At 38.8% G+C, this 26,279-nt stretch overlaps 1 protein-coding gene and 1 long non-coding RNA gene across 5 annotated transcripts in view; both read left to right on the top strand.

The window, feature by feature from the left end:
• The window catches only part of NNT (nicotinamide nucleotide transhydrogenase), a 96,731-nt gene extending 92,983 nt beyond the window's left edge, over positions 1–3,748 (top strand). For all 4 annotated transcript variants that reach the window (XM_086678347.1, XM_086678351.1, XM_086678337.1 and 1 more), the window contains exons 21-22: positions 342–457; positions 2,147–3,748. In XM_086678347.1, the coding sequence (XP_086534473.1) occupies positions 342–457; positions 2,147–2,296 (266 nt within the window). In that variant the 3' untranslated portion in view covers positions 2,297–3,748. The remainder of the gene's footprint in view (positions 1–341; positions 458–2,146) is intronic.
• Positions 3,749–21,792: 18,044 nt separating this feature from the next.
• Positions 21,793–24,645, top strand: LOC147584103 (uncharacterized). The gene is made up of 3 exons (XR_015255156.1): positions 21,793–23,303; positions 24,315–24,375; positions 24,466–24,645. It is a non-coding gene; the product is annotated as an uncharacterized LOC147584103 (long non-coding RNA).
• Positions 24,646–26,279: the final 1,634 nt, after the last annotated feature.

Here is a 26,279-nt window from a genome sequence, read left to right on the forward strand (position 1 = left end):
AATAATATAACCAACAAGATCATTTTGAGATAATAAAAAAATCGCAAAATCAGATTAGGTAGATCCATCTGGGGGGAGGGAAAGCACAATAATGTAAGCTCCAGTCAGTATGCTCAGGTTCACATGCAGGACCTACTGCTTTTAGCTGTGTGGCATTGGCTAAGTTACCGACCCTCTCTGATAAAGCTCTTTGTACAGTGCCTGGCACAAGTGTGCATCCTATAAATGTTGGCTTTTGTTACTATTGTTATAAAGTGCAGATCACTATAATTTGCCTGAAAAAAAATGAAAGTAGCCTATTTGAGACTTACATTTTCTCTTTTTTTCCCTTTATTACGTAGACACCGATTTGGTCCTTGTAATTGGAGCTAATGACACTGTTAATTCAGCAGCTCAGGAAGACCCCAACTCTATTATTGCAGGCATGCCAGTCCTCGAGGTCTGGAAATCAAAGCAGGTAAAGTTTCAGACTTGTGTTTCATTCTCATAGTCAAATGTCTCTTCAGACATGCGCACAGAGCCATCTTGGTTCACTCGGCGAGGAGCGCTGATGCCTTTTAAAAGCCGCAGGAGCTTGAGTGGGCGTAGGGCCTAGCTCTCTATATCCAGCTTCTGTCTGTTCGGTGGCCAGTAGAGAACCCGAGTGAATGCCCTGGTTACCATTAGAACCAAACGATATTATGTGGATGGATTAACAAAATCTGTAGCCACAGCTGAAAAAAGAGCTGTGAGCTTTTGGAATGAGTCTGGCTGACTTCCAGATAGAGTCCAGTGAAGCAGATGGCTTCCCTCTGGGACAGTGAGTCAGTATCATTGCCTTCATATACGAAGATGAGCATGTTTTTTTCATTTAATTTTTTTAAAGGGAATTTGTTGTTGTTATGGGGTGTCTAGAAGAAAGGTGATTTAGAAATCCAAACCATAACGTGGCATAAGGAAGCAAGGCCTGCTCGCGCACATCACCTTTGTGGAGGCTCACCGCTGGGTCATAGAGACTCAAAGGCTTATACCTTTCCCCTGCCTCATTCGAGGAACATGCCTTTACTACCCTTAGGTCAGATCTGCATTTTAACAGTCATAATTATGTAATTATGTAAGTACATTTCCCTTTAATTTTGTTTCTCTTCATTGAAAATATGGGAGTGTGATATGCACTTATTCATGTGTAGATAAAAAATTACTGCATTCGTCATCAAATTGGAGAATTTGAAGAAGACTATACTAAGGCTGAGTGAAGTGTGAATAAATTTAGACTGCTTTCATTTTTGGATAAACTACCTAGACAACCACAGAAAGGCTTTTTATTTTCCTAAGAACTGACTTGCTATTTAACAGGATAGCACCATCCATAATCCATGTAGGTGTCAATGACTATACTACATCAATATTAGAGACAGGTTTGCTTCTTCCATTTTGCTTTGTAGGACTGTAATATTATTACCTCTGTCATGTGATGGGCTAGATTGCTCTTTGGGCTTTTGTCTTGGCACCTTCTTTTTCTTTTTAATGTTTATTTATTTATTTTGAGAAAGAGAGAGTGTGAGTGAGCCAGGGTGGGGCAGAGAGAGAGAGAACACCAAGCAGGCTCTGTACTGTCAGCACGGAGCCCAACCTGGTGCTTGAACCCACCACTGTGACATCATGATCTGAGCGGAAATCAAGATTCAGACACTTTACTGACTGAGCCACCCAGGCGCGCCTGGAACCTTCTGATGTACTTTAAAGTGGTGGAATAGGAATCATGCCATTTTCCCATTAGAAGCTTATGCACTAAGTTTGGTCTCTTTAACACATTAGAGAAAGATGCTTATTTTTCTGAGTAGAAAATGTTACAGGGTCTTTATAGAGAAAAGCTCTGAGAAGAAAATCACTTGTAATCTTATGTTTCATAGATAAACTATTTATTGTTAACAAGATTTTTCTCTCTTGGATGTGAGTATGGGCACATTTAAAAAATTAAAGTTAATACAATGTGTGCCTGCATTAAGAAAACGACTCCTTGTGTATTTTAGAAAACTGTGTACTCAGGAGTTAGTAGTGGTGATGCTTCATTTAAAGCTAGGGCAGGGCAGTGTGGGCATACCTATCACATCCCAGCCCAGTCTGTTAAATACACTCATTTTGCCCCTTAATCTTTGCTCCTTAGGTCATCGTTATGAAGAGGTCACTGGGTGTTGGCTATGCTGCAGTGGACAATCCAATCTTCTACAAACCCAACACGGCCATGCTTCTAGGCGATGCCAAGAAGACGTGTGATGCGCTGCAGGCAAAAGTGAGAGAATCCTACCAGAAGTAAATTTTCAAGACCAAGCTGTTGTCCGACAAAGCCACCTCTTCTGTTGTGGGAACAGGCAAATAAAGTATCACTCTATACAGCTGATAGACATCTGTAGCAAAGCTCTTGGAAGAGAAGGAAGACTGAAGAATGCAAAGCAAACAGGGATATTTTTCAAGATCCCTTGATTTTTTTTTAAAAGATTGAAAATTCTGAATGTCTTTCTGTGCATATTTTTTGTGTTATGAATTCCAAAAGTATTTTATAAAAGGAGAAGGAACAGCCTCATTTTAGATGTAATCCATTTGGATTTTTTTATTCTTCCTCAATGGTCAACAATATTTTAAGAGATTAAGTTTTTAGGATCTTAGGACTTACATACATGGATCTGAACACTCTGACCTTGTAAACATTACAGGTACCTTCATTTATGTTTTTTCAACAGAGATTACTAATTTGAGACTTGTGTCAACTCCTGAGCTATCCTCTTACCATTTAACCATGATCTGAATTAACCATATCAAATTGGCTTCAACTTTTCAAACTGTACTACCAATTCTAGATTTCAGGGATGTATTTTCTCACTTCTATTTTAATACCTTAAGGGACTAGGTAATCTTTCAGAGATGCTGGAAACAATGACTTCATTTGCTTTGTATGTTTCATCAGGACACCAGTGAAACATATAATTTGAAATCAGTATTGTATTCTTAATAATCCCATTTTCAATCAGAGGTGTTTTTAATTTCAATCAATTTATAAAGTGTATTACTGTATTAAGTGCACTTGAATGGAATTCAGCTATTTGACTAATAAATTGAGTTCATCATGTTTGCGTAGAGATGTAGCAATGGTCTCTGGTGACAAAAGGCTCAAGTGAATAGTTTTGCTGGTTACTACCATCCGGGGAAGACTTGCCACTGGGAAATAGATGAAATTACTTGCTCCCTTAATTGTTGGCAAGAATTTTTTTTTCCAAATCAGAATGTGTTTTGAGGTCTTATGTAATTGCTGACATTTGAGAAAAATGGTGGCCCTTTTTTTTATTAGCTACCTCTTTGTTTATCTAAACATCAGTAAAGACCATGTCTTTTTGCAGTAAAAGTGTAGATTTTCTTTGTGACTTTGCTACTGTGCCAAAAGCTGTATATAGGTGAATGAATGAGTGAATACTTGGAATATCTGTCTCTCTCTGTAACTAATTTGGTACTAAGTTTCTTGAAATAATTATAAGCACATATAAACTATCTCTAAACCAGAAAAAGAATTAACTGTTGTGAAATTTTTTACTGTAATGCTCATGTTTACTCAGTTTATAACTCACAATATCTATTGGTTTGGTAATCAACTTCTGTTGTGCTGTGCTTGAGATTAAGATCTGTTTGTGTGTGTTTGTGTGGGTGTGTACATGTGTTTTAAAGCAGGAAAGGCTCCTTTTTAATTTTTAAGTAATAAATGCAATTTGCTAATGGATCTCAGGTCATTAGTAACCTCAAGTCTGAATTACATCATGAAAGTTCTACTAGGAAAACAATAAATCGTATCTTTATGCCCTTTTCCTTTTCCCAAAGTACTTGTGGGTATATCTGGAAAGCAGCAACTTGGTTTTTTTTTTTTTTTAATGAGATAATTCCTGGATTCAGCTTAAACTAAAAATAATGATACTTGGATTTATTTATTTTTGTTATTGTAGTAAATCTTTTTCTATATTTTCAGAATTTAGGACCTCATTCTTTGCTGCTGACTAATCCTTTGTCATCTAGTTGTATTACTTGAGTTAAAAACTATGCTTCAGTTGGTTTTATTTTACTTTATTGCTTAGGATATTTAAATGATTTTTTGGATACAAAATTTCTTAAATTAATACTCCCAAAGGTTGGTGACCTTGGATTATTTATGGTGAAGTCTAAAACCAACAGAAATAATTTTCATCCATCCTATTTTATTGTTCTTTTTTTTCTAAGGCATACAACTGGAAGATATGACTTATTTTTTATTCTTGTATTGTTACACTATGTATAGATATTCAACTGGAAATAATTTTTTTTAAAAGTCCATTGTACCCCACAGTGTGTTACCAAAAAAAAGAATTACGTGTAGGCAGTGAAGTGCTAATGTTGATGTGTCTTTTAGGCCTTTTTGACCATCCGTTATTTTCTCGTTTGTCTTAAATTGGAAGTTTGTGTTTAAATTACTCATCTAAGTAAAGAATATATATAAGTAAATGGATAAATTTTAATACATTATATGTATGTTTCTGTCTAACTCTGGACAGTTTTTCAGCATATAAATCTTTTTATCATTCTCTCTGTATTTTTTTTCTAGGGATTGGAATAGGATGGAGAGAGAGGACTAATCTTTTTCTGCAGTGGGCGTTCAGGCCTTGATGGAGTCAGGGAATAACAGTTAGGTATTTTGTAATGAATCTGGATAGTGGGCCTTGGCCTTTCTGATTCTATCCAAGTCATGGCCCTAACTTTTAGATTTTGCTGTTTTCTCATCCAACACAAATATGGGATATATTATCTGTCAGTCAGGTTTAGGGTTTAGTTCAATTTATCCTATCCCAAAGCCTTATTATGTATAATTAATAACTCATAACCCATGTGTTCATCTGACTTAGAGGCAAATTTTCAAGTCCCTTAAGGCATACGTCTTGTGAATTAAAGCATTTTAGTACTGGAAAGTTGGACAGCTCATTTGTATAGCTAGGGGAGAATAGTTCAAATATCTAATTTATAGCTCCTGCCAGTTTTTGAGAGTCTTTGCCAACAAATATTGGGTCGGAATGGTAAGAGGAGAAAAACAAACAAAATTCTACACGTCAGTGGCAGCAACTTGCATGTTCCAGCTGCTCTTTAGATTCCCAAAGGAAAGATAAATTAGTGTAATTAACAAGGGGGAAAAAACACTTTTAAGTGAGACTTTTTTTTTTTTTTTTTAATTTGAGAGAGAGAGAGGACAGGAGCAGGGAGAGGGGCAGAGGGAGAGAACTTGAGAATCTTAAGCAGGCTCCATGCTCAGCACGGAGTCCAAAGTGGGGCTCCATCTCATGACTCTGGGACCATGACCTGAGCTGAAATTAAGAATTGGACACTCAACCCACTGAACCACCCACATGCCCCTAAAGTGAAACTTTTAAAGTGTTAGTTAAGTAAAGCAGTAGAAATGGTAACATTTGAATTTTGAAGCACTCAAGATTGCTGTTCTTTTTTTTTAAATGTTTATTTTGAGAGCGAGAGAGAGGGAGAGAGGAAGAATGTGAGCAGGGGACGGGCAGAGAGAGAGAGAGAGTGAGAGAGAACCCTAAGTAGGCTCCCTGCTATCAGCGCAGAGCCTGATGTGGGGCTCCATCCCACAAGTCGCGAGATCATGACCTGCCAAAATCAAGAGCCAGACGCTTAACCGTCTGAGCCACCCAAAACCCCAAGACTGCTGTTTTTAAACTTATCTCTTAGAAGTTACATATTGGGCTAAGGAATTGAACTGTTCACTATTTAAGTGGTTATATAGACATTTAGCATGGTATATACCGTAATTCTGGAGGGAAATCTTTTGGATAAAGTGGGTATAATGAGATAATGAGACAGTAATTAGATAATGAGAGACAGTAATTGAGATAATTAGACAGTAATTAGAATGAGACAGTAGATAGTCTTGTGCAAAAGGAAGGAGATAATGAGACAGCAATTAGAATGTTGACTATTTCAAACTCTTGACTTACGATGGTTAAGATAGTGGGAGGAAAAGATAGGGTCTTGGTAGATAATTTATTTGGGGGAGGAGTGGAAAATTATATTGAATAGGTAGAGAACATCTAGTTTATGATTATGAAGAACTTTAAAGGCTTGGACTCTAAATAGTGGGGAGATATTACATCTCTGTCACGTTGATTGTGAAAGCATATGACTACCTCATTCTACATAAAATATTTGTACTTCATATTCTTGTCAAAGATCACAACTTTAAACTCTGCTTTCCAATTCTTTTAAAAAGCCTATTTCTGAAGTATAATACTAATGAAAAAGTAGTCTAAAAGTTTGAGAGTCCAGTTTGCCCCTGGATATTTCAAATTTCACCCATAGACCAAAACAGCCCTCAGAGATCTGGGTACTTGGACTTTTGTTGTATGGAGTTACTGGGGATAACAAAGGCAGAGAGGTAATGGAATGGGGAGGAGAGTTATCCAGCTCACCTAAGGTCACTGAGTTTGGGGACACATACAAATGGCAGCAATAGAATGGCGGGGAGTCAAAGTGGTTGTTACAGACTTTGAGAAGAATTGAAGTGATGTGGATTTGGGGTATGCAGGTGACACGTGGAATGATGGTGGCTAGTTCCTTCCCCCAACAATGGAGAGACACGAAAAAGGAAGTGAGAACTCAGGGCAAGGGATTGCAGGTGTTCCTGTTTCCTCTACCATAAAGAGAGAATAGGAAGATCTAAGAACCTTCTCCTTCTCCTTCCTTTTGCACTTGGGAAGATGAAAACCACAGCAGCAATGTGATTTGATGTCGGGCACAGTCAAAACACACAGAAATGGACCATTCAGAAATTGAAATAAGGCCACTTTTTTTTTTTTTTAATCCCCCCATCCACCTACGTTGTTTCTGGCTTACTCTAGGAAAAGCAAAACTTGGAAACTTCTCTAGTAATGTGTAGAACTGGAGTTAGCCAGTGAACTTTTATCTAAATGAGCTCTTTTCTGGACCTGATTTTCCAAAAGCCAGTGAGTTGCTATCAGCCAGCCTTGCCTTTACCCCTTCTTTCTCCCATTTGGGGAATGCACTTTCCACAAGAGTACAGGGCTTACACTAATGTGGCAGCGTCTGTGCCTGGTTAATTCTATCCAGACCTTGTGATTCTAGTTCTCTGCTACACATACATAAACACTGGTTTGAACTGAAATGTCACATTTAAATGTCTATAGAGAAATAGGATAAAGTGTGACTGACTAACCACCTTGTGTTATGTCAGTAGGGAGATAGCTTCTTCCCCAGACGGATGAAACAGAATGTCATGGCTTTATTTGTAATCTTTTTTTCCTTTAATGTTTATTCATTTTTGAGAGACAGAGATCGAGCATAAGTGGGATAGGGGCAGAGGGAGAGGGAGACACAGAATCTGAAGCAGGCTCCAGGCTCTGAGGTGTCAGCACAGAGCGCGACCGGGGGCTTGAACTCACGAACTGTGAGATTGTGACCTGAGAGGAAGTCTGACACTTAAACAACTAAGCCACCTGAGTGCCCCACATGGCTTTATTTTTGAATGTTTTGTCACTACTCTCCGAGTTTACTGGAACAGTTTGCTTCAGAAATCACTCCCTCTAGAAAAGTCCCTTTAAAACTTTCAGGCTTCTACTGATTCATGGAAAATTTTGTTCTTGCAAATTATAGCCAGCTCTGTGGTTTTGTCCCATTGGGGTATGTATGAGCATGGAAGCTTGGACAGGACATGCTTTAGGTCCACACCCTTGTGTCTGATTGGGGATCACTGCTTCATTAGTGTTGGGTATAATTATAGTAACTTGGAAACATGGTCCCATAAAGATTAGAATCATGGTTGTAAATGAGACCAATAGAGCATTCGAAGACTATAATAGGAAATCTTATGAAAATCTTAACTCTATATGTAAGAACTTTAGAGTACTTGTACTGGATTTGGTCCTTGCTGTAATGCATCTCACCCAGAATACGGTCTGTGTAAGCACCAATGGTTGGATTTTAATGATGAACACAGGACAAGTAGTTGGATGATGGCATTACCAGGAAAAGGGTTACTGTTTTCTCTAATGAAAACATTCATTCACTTTTGGTCATGCATACATTCCTGGAATGTTTCACCTTTTGCTAAATTAAATATAAAGGCATTTTATTAATAAGTATATTAGTATGCAGCTTGGATGGAGGGAGGGGAGTGCATTTTTGTGTGTGTCCCACATGGATTTATGTTTAGGACTCATTATCTGGAAGCTTATCTTAACTTTTTTTTTTTTTAATTCCAGATAGACAGACTGTCCCCTTATTCAATTTAGTATCTCAGCTGGTAATAGGAACAGTAGCTACTAGTTAACGAGTACTCATTTTGTGCTAGGCAACATCCTGTCCACATCCTGTGGGTTTTCAGTGCCTTCTACAATAGAAAATGGCAACCTAGATCTGGCGAGGTTCCACTTAACTGGGTCCACTTAACCACTCTGTTGATGTTTCTTAAAAATAGTTAAAGGAAAGATGGCACTCAAGAAAGGGAGGAACCATATCTTTCTAAACTGTTTAAGTATATTTTTAAAAAACCCAATTGAGATTTCAGCAAGAAGATACCAACCACTGACAAAATGATATGAAGAAATGTGAACCTTGTAGAAGAAACAAGCGACAGCTGTTTTTACATGACAAAAGTTGCTGGTTATCCAGTAGTGATTTGTCCTACCCTTTCTCTCTCCCAGCAGCTGCTGCCATTTGCCGCATACACAAAAGTTTAAGTCCTGGGGTCGCGTCTTAGGAGAAGAATAAAAGAGACTTTGGAGCAGATTTTCCAAAATGCTTTCTATGTTATGCTTTCCAGAATCATACCTACTGCACATCCATGCCTACTTGGACCTCCAACAACTGCCCACCTGACAACCAGTCTGGCCAAAGCTTTTTGCTATGAATTTTCATCTCCCAGGCCACAAACTCAGACATCCCAAAATATGACTTTATTTTCTATAACTGAACTGACTTCCATTTTATTTTTATTTCTTATTTTATTTTATTGTTTTTAACTTCAGCATAATTACTAAAAAGTGCTCTCAGCACGAGTTGTTGGTTGTAGGGTTTTTGTTTTGTTTTGTTTTCCTTTTTATTAGTTTATTTTAAAATTTACATCCAAGTTAGTTAGCATGTAATGCAACAATGAATTCAGGAGTAAATTCCTTAATGCCCCTTACCCATTTAGCCCATCGCCCCACAACCCCTCCAGCAACCCTCTGTTTGTTCTCTATATTTAAGAGTCTCATGTTTTGCCCCCCTCCCTGTTTTTATATTATTTTTTGCTTCCCTTCCCTTATGTTCATCTGTTTTGTATCTTAAATTCCTCATGTAAGTGAAGTCATATGATCTTTGTCTTTCTGACTAATTTTGCTTAGCCTAATACCTTCCAGGTCCATCCACATAGTTGCAAATGGCAAGATTTCATTCTTTTTGATTGCCAAGTAATACTCCATTGAGTATATATACTACGTCTTCTTTATCCATTCATCCATCAATGGACATTTGGGCTTTTTCTGTACTTTGGCTATTGTTGATAGTCCTGCTATAAACATTGGGGTGCATGTGCCCCTTCGAAACAGCACACCTGTATCCCTTGGACAGATACCTAGTAGTGCAATTGCTGGGTTGTAGGGTAGTTCTATTTTTAATTTTTTGAGGACCCTCCGTACTGTTTTCCAGAGTGGCTGTACCAGTTTGCATTCTCACCAGCAGTGCAAAAGAGATCCTCTTTCTCCACATTCTCACCAACATCTGTTGTTGCCGGAGTTGTTAATGTAAGCCATTCTGACACGTGTGAGGTGGTATCTCATCATGGTTTTGATTTGTATTCCTCTGATGCTGAGTGCGGTTAAGCAGTCAGTTGGCCATCTGGCTGTCTTCCTTGGAAAAGTGTCTATTCATGTCTTTTGCCCATTTCTTCACTGGATTATTTGTTTTTTGGGTGTGGAGTTTGATAAGTTCTTTATAGACTTTGGATACTACCCCTTTATCTGATATGTCATTTGCAAATATCTTCTTCCATTCTGTCAGTTGCCTTTTAGTTTTGCTGATTGTTTCCTTTGCTGTGCAGAAACTTTTTATTTTGATGAGGTCCCAATAGTTCATTTTTGCTTTTATTTCCCTTGCCTCTGGAGATGTGTTGGGTAAGAGTTGCTGCGGCCAAGATCAAAGAGGTTTTTGCCTGCTGTCTCCTTGAGGATTTTGATGGCTTACTGTCTTATGTTTATTTATTTATTTTTAATTTTTTTAACGTTTATTATTGAGAGACAGAGCATGAGCATGGGAGGGGCAGAGAGAGGAGGAGACACAGAATCTGAAGGAGGCTCCAGGCTCTGAGCTGTTAACACAGAGCCTGACGTGGGGCTCAAACTCACAAACCCAGCGAGATCATGACCTGAGCCAAAGTCAGATGCTTAACCGACTGAGCCACTCAGGTGCCCCTTACTGTCTTATGTTTAGGTCTTTCATCCATTTTGAGTTTATTTTTGTGTATGGTGTAAGAAAGTGGTCCAGGTTCATTTTTATGCATGTCGCTGTCCAGTTTTCCCAGTACCACTTGCTGAAGAGACTGTCTTTATTCCATTGGATATTCTTTCCTGCTTTGTCAAAGATTAGTTGGCCATACATTTGTGGGTCCAATTCTGGGTTCTCTATTCTGTTTTATCGATCCGAGTGTCTAGACGTTCTTGTGCCAGTACCATACTGTCATGATGATTATAGCTTTGTAATACAGCTTGAAGTCTGGGATTGTGATGCCTCCAGCTTTGGTTTTCTTTTTCAAGATTGCTTTGGCTATTCGGGGGTCTCTTCAGGTTCCATACAAATTTTAGGATTGTGTGTGCTAGCTCTGTGAAGAATGCTGGTGTTATTGGATAGGGGTTGCATTGAATATGTAGATTGCTTTGGGTAGTATTGACATTTTAACAATATTTGTTCTTCCTATCCAGGAACATGGAACCTTTTTCCATTTTTTTGTTTCTTCACTTTCTTTCATAAGCTCTCTATAGTTTTCAGTGTATAGATGTCTCACCTCTTTGGTTAGATTTATTCCTAGGTATTTTATGGTGCAACTGTAAATGGGATTGATTCCTTGATTTCTCTGCCACTTCGTTATTGGTGTATAGGAATGCAACCAATTTCTGTGCATTGATTTTATATCCTGCCAGTTTGTTGAATTCATGGATCAGTTCTAGCAGTTTTTTGGTGGGATCTTTTGGGTTTTCCATATAGAATATCATGTCATCTGTGAAGAGTGAAAGTTTCACCTCCTCTTGGCCGATTTTGATGCCTTTTATTCCTTTGTGTTGTATTATTGCTGAGGTTAAGACTTTCAATACTATGTTGAATATTGGAACATAGAGTGGACATCCCTGTCTTGTTCTTGACCTTAGGGGGAAAGCTCTCAGTTTTTCCCCATTGAGGGTTATATTAGAGGTGGGTCTTTCATATATGGCTTTTATGATCTTGAGGAATGATCCTTCTATCCCTACTTTCTTTAGGGTTTCTATCAAGAAAGGTGGCTGTATTTTGTCAGATGTTTTGTCTGCATCTATTGAGAGGATCATGTAGTTCTTGTCCTTTCTTTTATTGATGTGATGTATCAGATTGATTGTTTTGTGGATATTGAACCAGCCTTGCATCCCAGGTATAAATCCCACATGGTCGCAGTGAATAATTTTTTTAATGTATTGTTAGATCTGGTTGGCTAATATGTTAAGGATTTTTGCATCCATGTTCATCAGGGAAATTGTCCCATAGTTCTCCTTTTTTAGTGGGGTCTTTGGTTTTGCAATCAAGGTAATGCTGGCTTCATAGAAAGGGTTTGGAAGTTTTTCTTCCATTTCTATTTTTTGGAACAGCTTCAAGAGAATAGATGTTAACTCTTCCTTAAATGTTTGGTAGAATTCCCCTGGAAAGCCATCTGACCCTGGACTCTTGTTTTTTGGGAGATTGTTGATTACTAATTCGATTTCCTTACTGGTTATGGGTCTGTTGAAATTTCCTATTTCTTCCTGTTTCAGGAATTTGTCCATTTCTTTCAGATTGCCCATTTTATTGGCGTATAATTGCTTATAATATTCTCTTGTTATTGTTCTTACTTCTGCTGTGTTGGTTGTGATCTGTCCTCTTTCATTATTGATTTTATTTATTTGGGTCCTTTCCTTTTTCTTTTTGATCAAACTGGCTAGTGGTTTATCAATTTTGTTAATTCTTTCAAAGAACCAGCTTCTGGTTTCATTGATCTGTTTTGTTTTTTGTTGTTGTTGTTGTTGTTGTTTTGATAACATTGATTTCTGCTCTAATGTTTATTATTTCCTGTCTTCTGCTGGCTTTGGGTTTTATTTGCTGTTCTTTTTCAAGCTCCTTAAGGTCTAAGGTTAGGTTGTGTATCTGAGACCTTTCTTCCTTCTTTAGGAAGGCCTAGATTGCTAGATACTTCCCTCTTATGACTGCCTTTGCTATGTGCCAGAGGTTTGGGGCTGTGGTATTATCATTTTCATTGACTTCCAGGTACTTTTTAATGTCCTCTTTAACTTTTTGGTTAGCCCATCCATCTTTAGTAGGATGGTCTTTAGTCTCCAAGTATTTATTATCTTTCCACATTTTTTCTTGTGGTTGATTTAGAATTTCATAGCATTGTGATCTGAAAATATGCACAGTATGATCTCGATGTTTTTGTACTTGTTGAGGGCTGATTTGTGTCCCCGTATGTGATCTATTCTGGAGAATGTTCTAGTGCACTTGAGAAGAATGTGTATTCTACTGCGTTAGGATGAAATGTTCTGAATATATCTGTTAAGTCCGTCTGGTACAGTGTGTCATTCAAAGCCATTCCTTCCTTTTTGATTTTCTGTTTAGATGATCTGTCCATTGTTGTAAGTGTGGTTTTGAAGTTCCCTACTATTATGGTTTTATTGTCAATGAGTTTCTTTATGTTTGTGATTAATGATTTATATATTTGGGTGTTACCACGTTTGGAGCATAAATGTGTATAATTGTTAGATCTTCTTGGTGGATAGACCCCTTAATTATGATATAATGCCCTTCTTCATCTCTTGTTATAGTCTTTACATTAAAGTCTAGATTGTCTGATATTAGTATGGCTACTCTAGCTTTCTTTTGGCCACCATTAGCATGGCAGATTGTTCTCCATCCCCTTCCTTTCAATCTGAAGGTGTCTTTAGGTCTAAAGTGGGTCTCTTGTAAACAGCATATAGATGGATCTTGTTTTCTTTTCCATTCTGTTACTCTATATCTTTTGATTGGAGCACTTAGTCCATTGACATTTAGAGTGGGTACTGAATGATGTGAATTTATTGCCATTATGTTGTCTGTAGATTTGGAGTTTCTGGTTGGTGTTCTCTGGTCCTTTCTAGTCTTTGTTGCTTTTGGTCTTTTAAAATACGTTTTATTTTATTTTATTTTACTTTTGTTGTCTTTTCTCCCCTCAGAGAGTTCTCCTTAAAATTTCTTGCTGGGCTGGTTTAGTGGTCAAGAACTCCTTTAATTTTTGTTTGTCTGGGAAACTTTTTATCTCTCCTTCTATTTTGAATGACAGCCTTGCGTGGTAAAGAATTTTTGGCTACATATTTTTCTGATTCAGCACATTGAATATATCCTGCCACTTCTTTCTGGCCAGCCAAGTTTCTGTGGATAGGTCTGCTGTGAATCTGAGCTGTCTTTCCTTGTCAGTTAAGGACTTTTTTCCCTTGTTGCTTTCATAATTCTTTCCTTGTCTGAGTAATTTAGAATTTGACTATGATATGCCTTGTTGATGGTCAGTTTTTGTTGAATCTAATTAGAGTCCTCTGTGCTTCCTGGATTTTGATGTCTGTGTCTTTCCCCAGGTAGGAAAGTTTCCCGCTATGATTTGCTCACATAAAACTTATACCCGTTTTTCTCTCTTCATTTTCTGGGGCCTCTATGATTCTGATGTTATTCCTTTTCAATGAGTCACTGAGTTCTCTAATTCTTAAATCATGCTCTTTTGCCTTAGTCTCCCTCTTTTTTTCTGCTTCATTGTTCTCCATAAGTTTGTCCTCTTTATCTCTGATTTGCTGCTCTGCCTCTTCCATCCTTGCTGCTAGGACATCCATTTAAGATTGCAGCTCAGGGGCGCCTGGGTGGCGCAGTCGGTTAAGCGTCCGACTTCAGCCAGGTCACGATCTCACGGTCCGTGAGTTCGAGCCCCGCGTCAGGCTCTGGGCTGATGGCTCAGAGCCTGGAGCCTGTTTCCGATTCTGTGTCTCCCTCTCTCTCTGCCCCTCCCCCGTTCATGCTCTGTCTCTCTCTGTCCCAAAAATAAAAAAAAATAAAAAAAAAAAAAAGTTGAGAAAAAAGATTGCAGCTCAGTTATATAGCATTTTTTATTTCATCCTGACTAGCTTTGACTTCTTTTATCTCTGCAGAAAGGATTTCTAACCTATTTTCAATGCCAGTATTCTTATTATCGTGATTCTAAATTTTGGTTTAGGCGTCTTGCTGTATCTGTGGTGATTAATTCCCTGGCTGTAATTTCTTCCTGTTCTTTCTTTTGGGGTGAATTCCTTCATTTCATCATTTTGAAGGAAGAAAAGGAATTAGTAAAATAAAAAAAAGAAAAATTAAAAAATTAAAAACAACACAAAAAAATAAAATAAAGGATGCTAGATCCTAGGTGTGTTTTGGTCTGGATGTTGAAAGGAGCTTGATAGATTAGAGAAAAAAGGGAAAGATAAGAAAAGAGAAAAAAGGGAAACGTTTGAAAATTTGAAAACATGAATATAATAGAATAGAATAAAATGAAATGATGGAAGTGAAATGAATTTTAAAAATTTACAAAATAAAAAATATAGTGGGAAAAATTAAAAATACTTTTAATAAAAATGGAAAATAAATATAATTTTTTTCTCTTTCTGTATTCAAGAATAAAAAAAGAAAAAAATTGAATAGATGGACCTGTGAACAGACTGAAATATGATTGAAATTACATCAGTTTCTCCTAGAAGTCAAACTACGAAGCATGTTATAGTCAGTAAACTAAGCAGATGGAATGACTTGTGGTGTTCCTAAAGTGCACAGTTGGCCCAATTGGATGGGGCTTAGTGTAATGGCTCTATTCTCCACTAGATGGCGCTGCTTAGCTTGCTGGGGGTGGATTGTTGTGGCGCTTATAGGTATGTATGCACATGCACGGGAGGGGTGAAAATAGCGTCAGCCAGCTACCCAATCCCTAGTACCAGAACTCTATGCTTTCCCAGACAGACCATCAAGCACCCCACCTTTGTCTCTGGCTTATGTCCACTCCTTGCTTTTACACTGTAAACAGGCCGTCAGGCTGCCAGGCGACACCTCCCTCCTGAGTTTTATCTCAGATGCGGCTGTGTTTCCCAACCCTTCACTTCTGAGAGACTGGGGCTTTGGCCTGTTCTGACCCTCTGGGTGAGGGTCTCACCAAGCAATTGCCTGGTGCCAGCTACCCCCAGGGATGTTCGGGAGACTGCACTGCTGCCGATTCCCTGAGACTGTGGGTGGGTGCCAGCCCACCCCAGAAAAATTTCACGTGATCATGTAGCAGCAGCATCCAGGGATCATGGAAAAATCACAACACCCATCTGTCACCAGGCTTCCCACTTAACGTCCTTGTTCCAGTACCAGTGAGTGTGGTTGTTTGCCAGGGTCTGCTGGGACCTTTGCCTGTGGGGTGGCTGCACAGCCTCTACCAGATGTCCTCCCAGCAGGGGAACTGCCTCTAGTGTGTGACCCGAGGACCCCTCAGACCTTGCTCTCTGTTCCTAAGGATTTGCCCTTCCCACCAGAGCACCACCAGGTATTGAGCTGTGGCATTTCAGACTCTATGCTTCCCTGTTTATGGAGTCTTAATGGAATTTAAACCCTCTCCTTTCTCCTTTCTCCCTTTTTTGTTCGGTCTCTCGTGTATTCTTTCTTTTCTCTCCAGATGCTTTCGAGTGGGGGTATGCTATCTGTGCTCTACCCGCCCCCCCACTGTCTCCATCCTCTCTCTACAAGCAAAAACAGCTCTTGCCCCCCCCCCCATGGCTTCTCTCTCCCTCAGTTCATCTCTCCACACCATGTACCTCCTGAGTTCTGTGTTTCAGGTTGTATAGATTGTTGTGTTGATCCTCAAATCAGTTTTCTAGGTGTGCAAGATGGTTTAGTGTTGATCTGGCTTCATTTCAGGGAGGAGAGACGCAAAAAACAATTTCCATGCTGTTCCACCATCTTGGCCCATCCTGTTTATTTTTTTTAAGAGAGGGAGAGAGACAGAGAGACAGGAAGAGCACAAGCAGGGGAGGGGCAGAGAGAGAGGGAGACACAGAGTCAGAGGAAGGCTCCAGGCTCTGAGCTTTCAGCACAGAGTCTGACATGGGGCTTGAACTCACTAATCGTGAGATCATGACCTGAGCCAAAGTAGCATGCTTAACCAACTGAGCCACCCATGTGCCCCCTGAATTCCTTTATTAAACTCCCATTTTCCTTGATGATGGAAACTTGACCTTAATTCAGGGTGTTTCTGTCTCCTTCTACTCCTGGGGGCACATCTTCATTCAGAGGCAAAGTGGGGTGGAGAGCAAGGTAAGTTACAATGATGTTTGAATGGAGTGGGTTGGGTCCTTGGTCTTCATCCATCCAGTCTGGCATCCTCTGAAGTGTTATTCCTCCTACCCAGTCGTGGTTACTAATATCTTTACACATTGACATTCAGTAATTTCCTCTTTGGTCTAAATGAAATAAAAGAGGTTATAAGAATGTTTAAAGCAATATGGAATGGGAGGGAAGAAATACACAAGCGTGGATGATATGATCATCTCAACATATTTTGGCAACTTTCTCCTACTATGATTTATATTTGGGGTGCAACTTGTAGCCTTTGAATGAGGAAAGAATATTAATTTTATTTTCACAAAGAAAGTAGTAGGTGCTCTATTTAAGTAATTTAAAATGAATTGATTCAAATACTTCAAGCAAAGAAATTCTGAGGAGCCATTTAATTATTCTCACGAGACTAACTGAATGTGAGCTTCAGAGACCTTATTTTTAAAAATTTAGACATTGAGTTGTTTGGAGGAAGGTTTTTCATATGTTCCTCTGCCCCATGGGGAATTTAAAGTGCTCTATCATCTAATCTCTATTATTTTATGAGCAGTACTTTGGTACTAAATCTATAGCTAAAAGTTGAACCACTCATTCACAGTTGGAGCACATCTGAAACAAAGATAGGTCAAAAATAGCTCTGTGATAATTACCATCTTTTTGAAGAACACAGGTTAGCATTTATAACCCATCTAATTCTTTTGTACTGATGAAATATATTTTTTAAAAAATAACGATTTCTGTGTATGTTATTAATTGTAATTTTCACTGGGGAAATTGGAGCACAAAACATCACAATGTTCCCCTAATTACACTGTGGCAGATGGAACAAGAACTGTATCTTCTGCCAATTAACTGTGTTTTTTTTCTTAAATTACAAGTGCATGGTCATTTCAATAAATGTCTTTCCTATTTTATGCATAAGCTTTCTGCTCCTCTGGAATATTTTCTTGCCCCCCATGGAAATAAAGGAAATTGAGCAAAATGGAACAAAGAAGATAACAAATACATTCAAAAGTGCCATTATTTAATATTTTCATGCCACCACTTGAGAATGAAATTAGACTGCAAGGGACAACATGGGCAATTGGGCAGACCTTTGCATAATAGGTGTTCCCATTGTACAAGAATCTGGGGGATTAGAGCGTTTATCCAGGTGGAATAGAGGGTGAGAGGAAGTGAATTGGCCACTGCTCAGCCTGGGGGAGATGAGGTGGAAAAGCCTCTGAGAAGAGAGACCAAGGGAGCATTTACAAGATGGGTGAAACCCAAATTTTGCTAGTTCTTTTAGATTCCAAGTGGAGGGAGCGGATGTCAAAGGAAGGAAGAATCAGAGATCATCGGCATGAGATTTTTAGAAGGGATGTGGAGTAAGGAGTTGGAATTCAAACTGGAAGAAACCACAGAAAGAGTTAATGGTATGGGGCACCTGTGTGGCTCAGTCGGTTAAGCATCTGACTTCAGCTCAGGTCACAATCTCACAGTCCGTGGGTTCTAGCCCCACATCAAGCTCTGTGCTGATAATTCAGAGCCTGGAGGCTGCTTCAGATTCTGTGTCTCCCTCTCTCTCTGCCCGTCCCCCACTCTCTCTCTCTCAAAAATGAATAAACGTTAAAAAAAACAGTTAATGGTAGCACTAATGACATTTTCTAAGTTACAAGGTGATATTAGAAATTGCTTATGCTTGAAATGTTTTTATTTCTGTTTCTTCCACCATTGATTTGGTTGGGTTTCCTATCTATAAAATATATGATCAAGTGGCGATGACAAGCCTATTATTTATTGTGTGCCATGTGCTGTGCCAATTAGCAGAAGCATGTAGCATGGTCCCTTGCAGTGAAGTATGGGATACATAGAAGAATGATAAAATTATAATTTGGTGGAATTGCAAAAATTAAATGATTTGCAAGTTATGGAGGCAGTTCATCAAAGAGAATGATTGTTGCTTGGGTTTGAGTAGGGAATTCTGGGTAGCTTTTGCAGAGAAGTGTTCTAGAAGATAAATAAGAGATGGTTAGGTACATAAAGAAGGAACAGCATTTTAAAGTTTATTTATTTCGAGAGAGACAGAGACAGTGAAAGTTGGGGGTGGGGTGGAGAGAGACAGAGATAGAGAATCCTAACTAAGCAGGCTCCGTGTTGCCAGCCCAGAGCCGGATGTGGGGCTCGAACTCACAAAACTTTGAGATCATGACCTGAGCCAAAACCAAGAGTTAGATGCTTAACCGACTGAGCCACCCAGGAGCCCCAGAACAAGTATTTTAAATGGAGGAGATAGCATGTGAAAATTCACTGAATCAAGACATTTCAAAGGAAGTAATTCTCTTCAAATATTTAACACAATACAGATTTTAATTCATAGTTATTAATGTTTTAAATAAAACTCTTGTGCTAGAGAACTGTCATTTTCCCGGTCATTTTGAGGGGAATTATTATTATTATTTTTTTTTATTTTTTTACTGCCAATAGTCATTTGCCAATTTTGGTACTGACTAATGTCTCTTTCCCCATGCTGCTCTCAAAAAAAACCCAAAAAACAAACAAACAAAAAAAAACACCACATTGCTTGTATTTTTCACAATCTGTTCCTTACTCCATCTTTGTCAGAGCACCAGTGAAGGAGGAACTCTATTCTTTGCATTAGAGAAGGCTCAAGTTACCAAGAAATTATTGAGTCAGTTGCAACTGGGCAGTGGTAATTCAGTAGTACTAATACTAGGAGCTTTTCCCACGGTCTTGGGCTTTCTTTGCCTTCTGGGTGGATCTCAGAAGATGAGTCTATCAGGCAAGAAGCAAGCCTGTTTCTGATGGGTGGCGGCCATAATTAATGTGGTTTTGTGTCAATTTAGCTAATCTGGAAGTGTAGTGCCTAGAATTTCCTTCCTTGTCTGATTCTAGGTTAGTCCCAAGAGAAATTTTGTGAAATTTGGAAGATGAGGCCAGGCAACGGCCGTATCACTACAAAGGCTTGTTTGGCTGGGTACTACTTCGGCATTGCGTGACTGCTGCCCCAGGTCCGCTTGATGACCTTGCACACTAGCTGGGACCCCAGCTTCTCTCACTCCTTTTGGATCCCTTTCTTCAGCTTCTTATCTTTCTGGGCAAAGCCCATGTATGTGGTCTTGGCCGAGCGCACTGGCTTCTGCAGGTCACTCGTGTTAGGTGTGAGACAGACAAGGGTTCAAGTTTGTCCTCACTCTCCCCCACTTCACGTTGGCTGTCAACTCTGCTCACTGAGAGTCACTTCAGGCCCGTGGCGAGAAACAGAGCCAATGGCATCCACAATTGTGTAAAGTTGCATTCGTAGTAAGTCTCTTCTTTCCTACTGTGGTTCTGCTTCCCTGATTGAAACTTCACTGGTACAGTCCCCTCACCACATGTCATGATGCTCATATAGCTAATTTGTGATTATTAATTGTGTTAAGGAATTTGAATGGCATATGTAATTGAAATTACAGGTGATCAAAGGTCTCATTTAATAATTTCAGTGATTATGGGGCACCTGGGTGGCTCAGTCGGTTAAGCCTCAGACTTCGGCTCAGGTCATGATCTCGTGGTTTACAGGTTCGAGCCCCACGTCGGGCTCTGTGCTGACAGCTCAGAGCCTGGGGCCTGCTTCAGATTCTGTGTCTCCCTCTCTCTCTGCCCCTCCCCCCTCACACTCTGTTTCTCTCTCCTTCAAAAATAAACATCAAAAAATAAATATATAATTTCAACCATTTCTCCTAATAAATATTAAAATTAGATGACTCACATTTCACCACCTTTACAAATGGATTGAATGATGAATTCAGTTAATGATTTTTTCATATAAATTAATGCTCTTTCCAAAGAGCACAACTTAGTGCTAGGGGGGATTAAAACCGTTGTAAAACCTATCCTCTTTTTGGCATACAGTGGGGGTGTGTGGACAGAATGTTTACAGGTAGGATAAAAGAAGAAGGCTAAAAATTTAAATGATGATTTGGTTATAGTATAGGTACACATACAGAGAAATATTGACACCATTTTTAGAAATTCCAAGAGCTCTTGTTCTTGCACATGTGAATCAATCCTTATTGACTCTGGGCTTGACCATGCGATTTTCTTAGGCTAACAGGCATTAGCAAGTGAAGTGCAGACAGAGGCTTGATAAGAGCTTGTGCACTGGGGCTTGGCCTTTTGGAAAGTTCCTTCTTTAGAGCTTGTTGCCATACTATAAGGAACCTTGGGCTGAGTCATGAGAAGCAATCTGGAGAGAGGCTTGGAGGATTAGGGGCTGTCTTGGACTTATCAACTGAAGGCAACTGCATGAGCAATATCCATGGAACAGGAGAATCACCAGCTGAACCTTGCCGGAATTCCTAATAAACGGAATTCTGTGGAATAACAGATTGTTGTTTAGGGGTGGTTGGTTATACAACAATGGAAGATTGAAATAGCCATGACAAAGCATTAATAATAAACTTATTCCTTCTTCTTTTTTCTTTTTTTATAAAAAACTGCATTGACTTAGTTCTGATTATGCCTCCTTTTACTCCTTCCTTAAATTCCTTATTACTTTTCATGGTCTCCACTTCTCCTTTTCTCATCAGAGCATGGGTGGTCGTTCTTCTAGGTAGCATGCGTTGGGAGACACTTAGAAACCCCATATACCCCAGAATATCTTCCTTCTCAGTCTGTCCTGGTACTTGAGACTTCAGCATTATTTAAAGAATGATTTTTTTCTTCTAAGCTACGAATTCCCTTCTCCAAGGACGAACTATGCCTGGACACATAATATTATCCTCTGTCAATCACCATGGAGCCAAGATTAGTTTGTTCGTTTGCTCTCCTTGGAAGAGGCAGGGAGGAACTGACTCTAGCTTGCCAGGGGGCCCTGCCCACACATGTACATCTGCCTGCAAGTCTTCCCCCTTATTCTGTCAGCCAGTTAACTACTTCTCTTCCTTCAGCTCTGGACTCCATTAACAGTTTCTTAGGGAAGTGTCCCTGAACCCCCTGATTAAATCTATTCTCCGATTACAGGTGCTCATAGAACCAACTGCCTCTTCTTCAGAGCAATTTCAATCAACCTTTTAAATATGTAATTATGTTATATTTACATCACCTGGGACTATAAGCTCTAAGGAGATAGAGATCATGATTATTTTTGCCCACTGTGGTATTCTCGATACTTAGAATATACTCTGACACATGGAGTGTATTTAATACATATTTGTTAAAGAAACAAATGAATGACTGGATGAACTGAGATTCTGAACAATTGAATTCTCTTTTCCTTTCTTACTTTAGACCCTTTTGTGCCTGGACTGGATGTATTAATACTATTTTAGGCAAGAAAGAAGGCACGTGGCATTCTAAAAACTCTGAGATGTTTCAAGAAGGGAAATTATTAAAATGTCAATACTACCCAAAACAATCTACACATTTAATGCAATCCCAATCAAAATTGTACCGGCATTCTTCTCAAAGCTAGAACAAATAATCCTAAAATTTGTATGGAACCACAAAAGACCCCAAATAGGCAAATTAATATTGAAGAAGAAAACCAAAGTGGAAGGCTTCACAATCCCAGATTTTAGCCTCTATTACAAAGCTGTAATCATCAAAAGAGTATGGTATTGGCACAAAAACAGACACATAGACCAATGGAATACAATAGAGAACCCAGAATTAGACCCACAAATGTATGGCCAACTAATCTTTGACAACGCAGGAAAGAGCATCCAATGGAAAAAAGAGTCTCTTTAGCAAATGGTGCTGGGAGAACTGGACAGCAACATGCAGAAGAATGAAACTAGACCACCTTCTTACACCATACACAAAAATAAACTCAAAATCGATGAAAGACCTAACTGTGAGACAGGAAACCATCAAAACCCTAAAGGAGAAAGCAGGCAACAACCTCTTTGACCTCAGCAATTTCTTACTCGACACATCTCCAAAGGCAAGGGAATTAAAAGCAAAAATGAACTATTGGGACTTCATCAAGATAAAAAGTTTCTGCACTGCAAAGGAAACAATCAACAAAGCTAAAAGGCAACTGATGGAACGGGAAAAGATATTTGCAAATGACATATTGGATAAAGGGCTAGTGTCCAAAATCTATAAAGAACTTACCAAACTCCACACCCGAAAAAAAAAATAATCCAGTGAAGAAATGGGCAGAAGACACGAAGAGACACTTTTCCAAAGAAGACATCCAGATCACCAACAGACACATAAAAAGATGCTCAACGTCACTCATCATCAGGGAAATACAAATCAAAACCACACTGAGATACCACCTCACGCCGGTCAGAGTGGCTAAACTGAACAAATCAGGAGACTACAGATGCTGCTGAGGATGTGGAGAAATGGGAACCCTCTTGAACTGTTGGTGGGAATGCAAACTGGTGCAGTCGCTCTGGAAACCAGTGTGGAGGTTCCTCAAAAAATTGAAAATAGAGCTACCCTATGACCCAGCAATAGCACTACTAGGAATTTACCCAAGGGATACAGGAGTGCTGATGCATAGGGGCACTTGTGTCCCCAATGTTTACAGCAGCACTTTCAACAGTAGCCAGATTGTGAAAAGAGCCTAAGTCCATCGACTGATGAGTGGATACAGAAGACGTGGTTTATATATTCAGTGGAATACTACTTGGCAATGAGAAAGAATGAAATCATGCCATTTGCAGCAGAGTGGGTGGAACTGAAAGGTATTATGCTGAGTGAAATAAGTCAGTCAGAGAAGGACAGGTATCATATGTTTTCACTCATATGTGGATCCTGAGAAACTGAACAGAAGGCCATGGGGGAAGGGAAGGGGGCAAAAATAGATACAAACAGAGAAGGAGGGAGGCAAACCACAAGAGACTCTTAAATACAGAGAACAAGCTAAGGGTGGATGGGGTGTGGGGGAGAGGGAAAATGGGTGATGGGCATTGAGGAGGGCACTTGTTAGGATGAGCACTGGGTGTTGTATGTAAGCCAATTTGACAATAAATTGTATTCATAAAAAAATAACACGAAACAAAATTTAAAAAGGGGAATTAAAAATTAAGGGTGCTATGCTGAAGCTAAGACTTACTAGAACATTGTGGACTCCCTTACAATGCCTTATCTATTTAAATTCTTACCCCTGGATAGAAACATTCCCAGAAATAAGAAAACTAGTAAGAGTTAACATGAGTACTAGCATGTATTGTAAAAACATTATGGGGCTGCCATAAATAGTATTTCTCTTTTTCCATGCAGTAATAGTTAAAAGCTTCCCTTTATAATTAAACAATTTTGGATTATTGAGGAAGAACTGTAATGCTTTATTTTAATTGAGGTATAAGTGACGTATAATATTATATTATTTTCAGGTGTGCAATATCGTGATTTAATATTTGTGAACACTGCAAAATGATCGCCATAATAAGTCAGAACTACAATGCTTCAAACACTTTGTAGTTCTCGCATTTATCTTCATTAAAGTATGTAATAATTAAACAGTCATTTATAGTAGGTTTACTAACATCAGAAGAAAAAAAGAAGTGTTGGAGCTTTACATTTTATTTTAATATTACTATTCTCACTTTGAACAGGTTGAGCAAGAATGGCAATCATGATTTAGCCAGTATTTAATTTATAAAGAGTGTTTTTGTAATCCTCATAGCGTTGTGAAATCAAAACCTTCCACTTTTATTTCCTTAGGGATAATTGCTGTTTATTCTCCAATTTAGAATATCTGGGAAAATAATTGACCTGGAGAAGCATCTCTCAAAAATGTGGTGATAATGGCAGGTAAGAGAAGAATGGTTTCTATGGTTACAAAAGTTTAGGCAATGCTGGATTAAACAAAATTCAATGGTATTTTTCTCTTTTTAATCACAGGGACTGATGACACTCTCTGTAAAGCTCCAAGAAGAAAGGATATACAGCATTTCCCACTGTCTTCTGGTGACTGAATTTTAAAATGTAATTCAGCATTTTAATTAATTAATTTTTATTTTCTTTGTGTGCTGTTTGGAATTTAAATGTGCTCTGCTAACCACCTAGAGAGAAGTCTTCTCTTAAAAAATTTTTTTTTAACATTCATTCATTTTTGAGAGACAGAGATAGAGCATGAATGGGGGGGGGGCGGTGCAGAGAGAGACGAAGACACAGAATCTGAAGCAGGCTCCAGGCTCTGAGCTGTCAGCACAGAGCCCAATGAGGGGCTGAACCCATGAACCATGAGATCATGACCTGAGCTGAAGTCGGACACCTAACCTACTGAGCCACCCAGGTGCCCCTAGAGAAGTCTTCTCTTATGCATTTAGAGAGGTATGTCTATACATTTACCAAATCCCTGGTGATCTGTTTCTCTCCTGGCCTTTTCTATAACCTATGATCCTCTTGTTCTAGGAAATACTTACTGTGTTCCTATTTCTATCAGCATGCTAATTATAATAATAGTTACCATTTTGAATATTCACTATGTGCCAGGCATGACTGTAAAAACTTTCAATGTGATAACTCATTAATCACAAAAGAACAATCCTTTGAGTAGGTATCCCATTTTACAGATGTAGAGGCTCAGAGTCCAGTGAATTAAATAGGTGGTGGGGTCAGGATTTGAACTGGGAAGTCTGGCTCTACTCTGAGCCACAATACTATGCTGTCATACAACTGATTTGCCAACTAACTTTAAGAAAACAACATCTTGGTAAGTTGAGAACTACTTGTAAATTGTGAGCTCTTCGAGATGCTAAACAAGCAAGGCAGTACAGTTTAATGTACCAATTTGACATTTGCTTAACTTCATGCATGTGTTTGGCAGTCGATTTTTCCAGAAGACTTCTTCACCTTTTAGAAATACAGAATCTGTTGTTTTGGTGTGGTGCCATGAGAAGGATCCTGTGCTTTGCTGCTAGGATATGGACTACTTGTTTCTAAGTGCAGGCTGCTCTTGAGTTTTCCTTTTCTTCCTTTTTTTCTTTTTTTAATGGTGTAGCTGTAGACCTTATGTATTTAAACAAACATATCCACACTATAAGCTACAAATAATTCAACTACAAAACCCATCGTGGTTCTGGTATTAACTACCACTCCTTCCTTTCTAGAATGTTATGAAGCTTGTAGTCTAGACTGGTCCTCCTCTTTGCTATTACCTGAGATCTTTCTTGACTTCTGTTGCTCCATGTTTCCTACAGAGGTTGCTTCTTTAGAGCAGAGCTTATTCAGTTTCTGCAGAAAATTGTCTCATTCTGCAGTTGCTCACAGTTTAGAGTCCTCTCTTCTTTTTACAGCCTAATAATTCTGATAAACCACATTCTACTCTCTGTATTACCCCAAAGTTAGTCTTTCTATACTTGTTTATATAATAAATGTAAAATCAAAATAAAATATAAAAATTTATTGATTATTAGAGGCAGAGCACAGCTGAAGCTATATAATCTAAGGAGACTCAGGAGACTCTTCAGCTTTAATTACAGTTTTGTTTTTTTGCTCGAAATTGTGTAAAATTATCAAGGTTTTCTAAAACAAGAGAACTTAACTTCAATCCCAACATTAGTTTATCTTCTCTATTTGAAAGCTATTTCTTTATCAACCAAACCTTTAGATGGGTAGTTGACTTTTGCTCACACTCTCTTCACTTGTCAGAACCCTTTGTTTTTGGCTCCTACCCTAATTATTTAGCTGAAATCACTCTCTTGAAAATCAAC

Source organism: Puma concolor, chromosome A1 (genome assembly GCF_028749965.1).
Source record: "Puma concolor isolate L17-30 chromosome A1, mPumCon1.1.hap2, whole genome shotgun sequence".
Classification (NCBI taxonomy): Eukaryota; Metazoa; Chordata; class Mammalia; order Carnivora; family Felidae; genus Puma; species Puma concolor.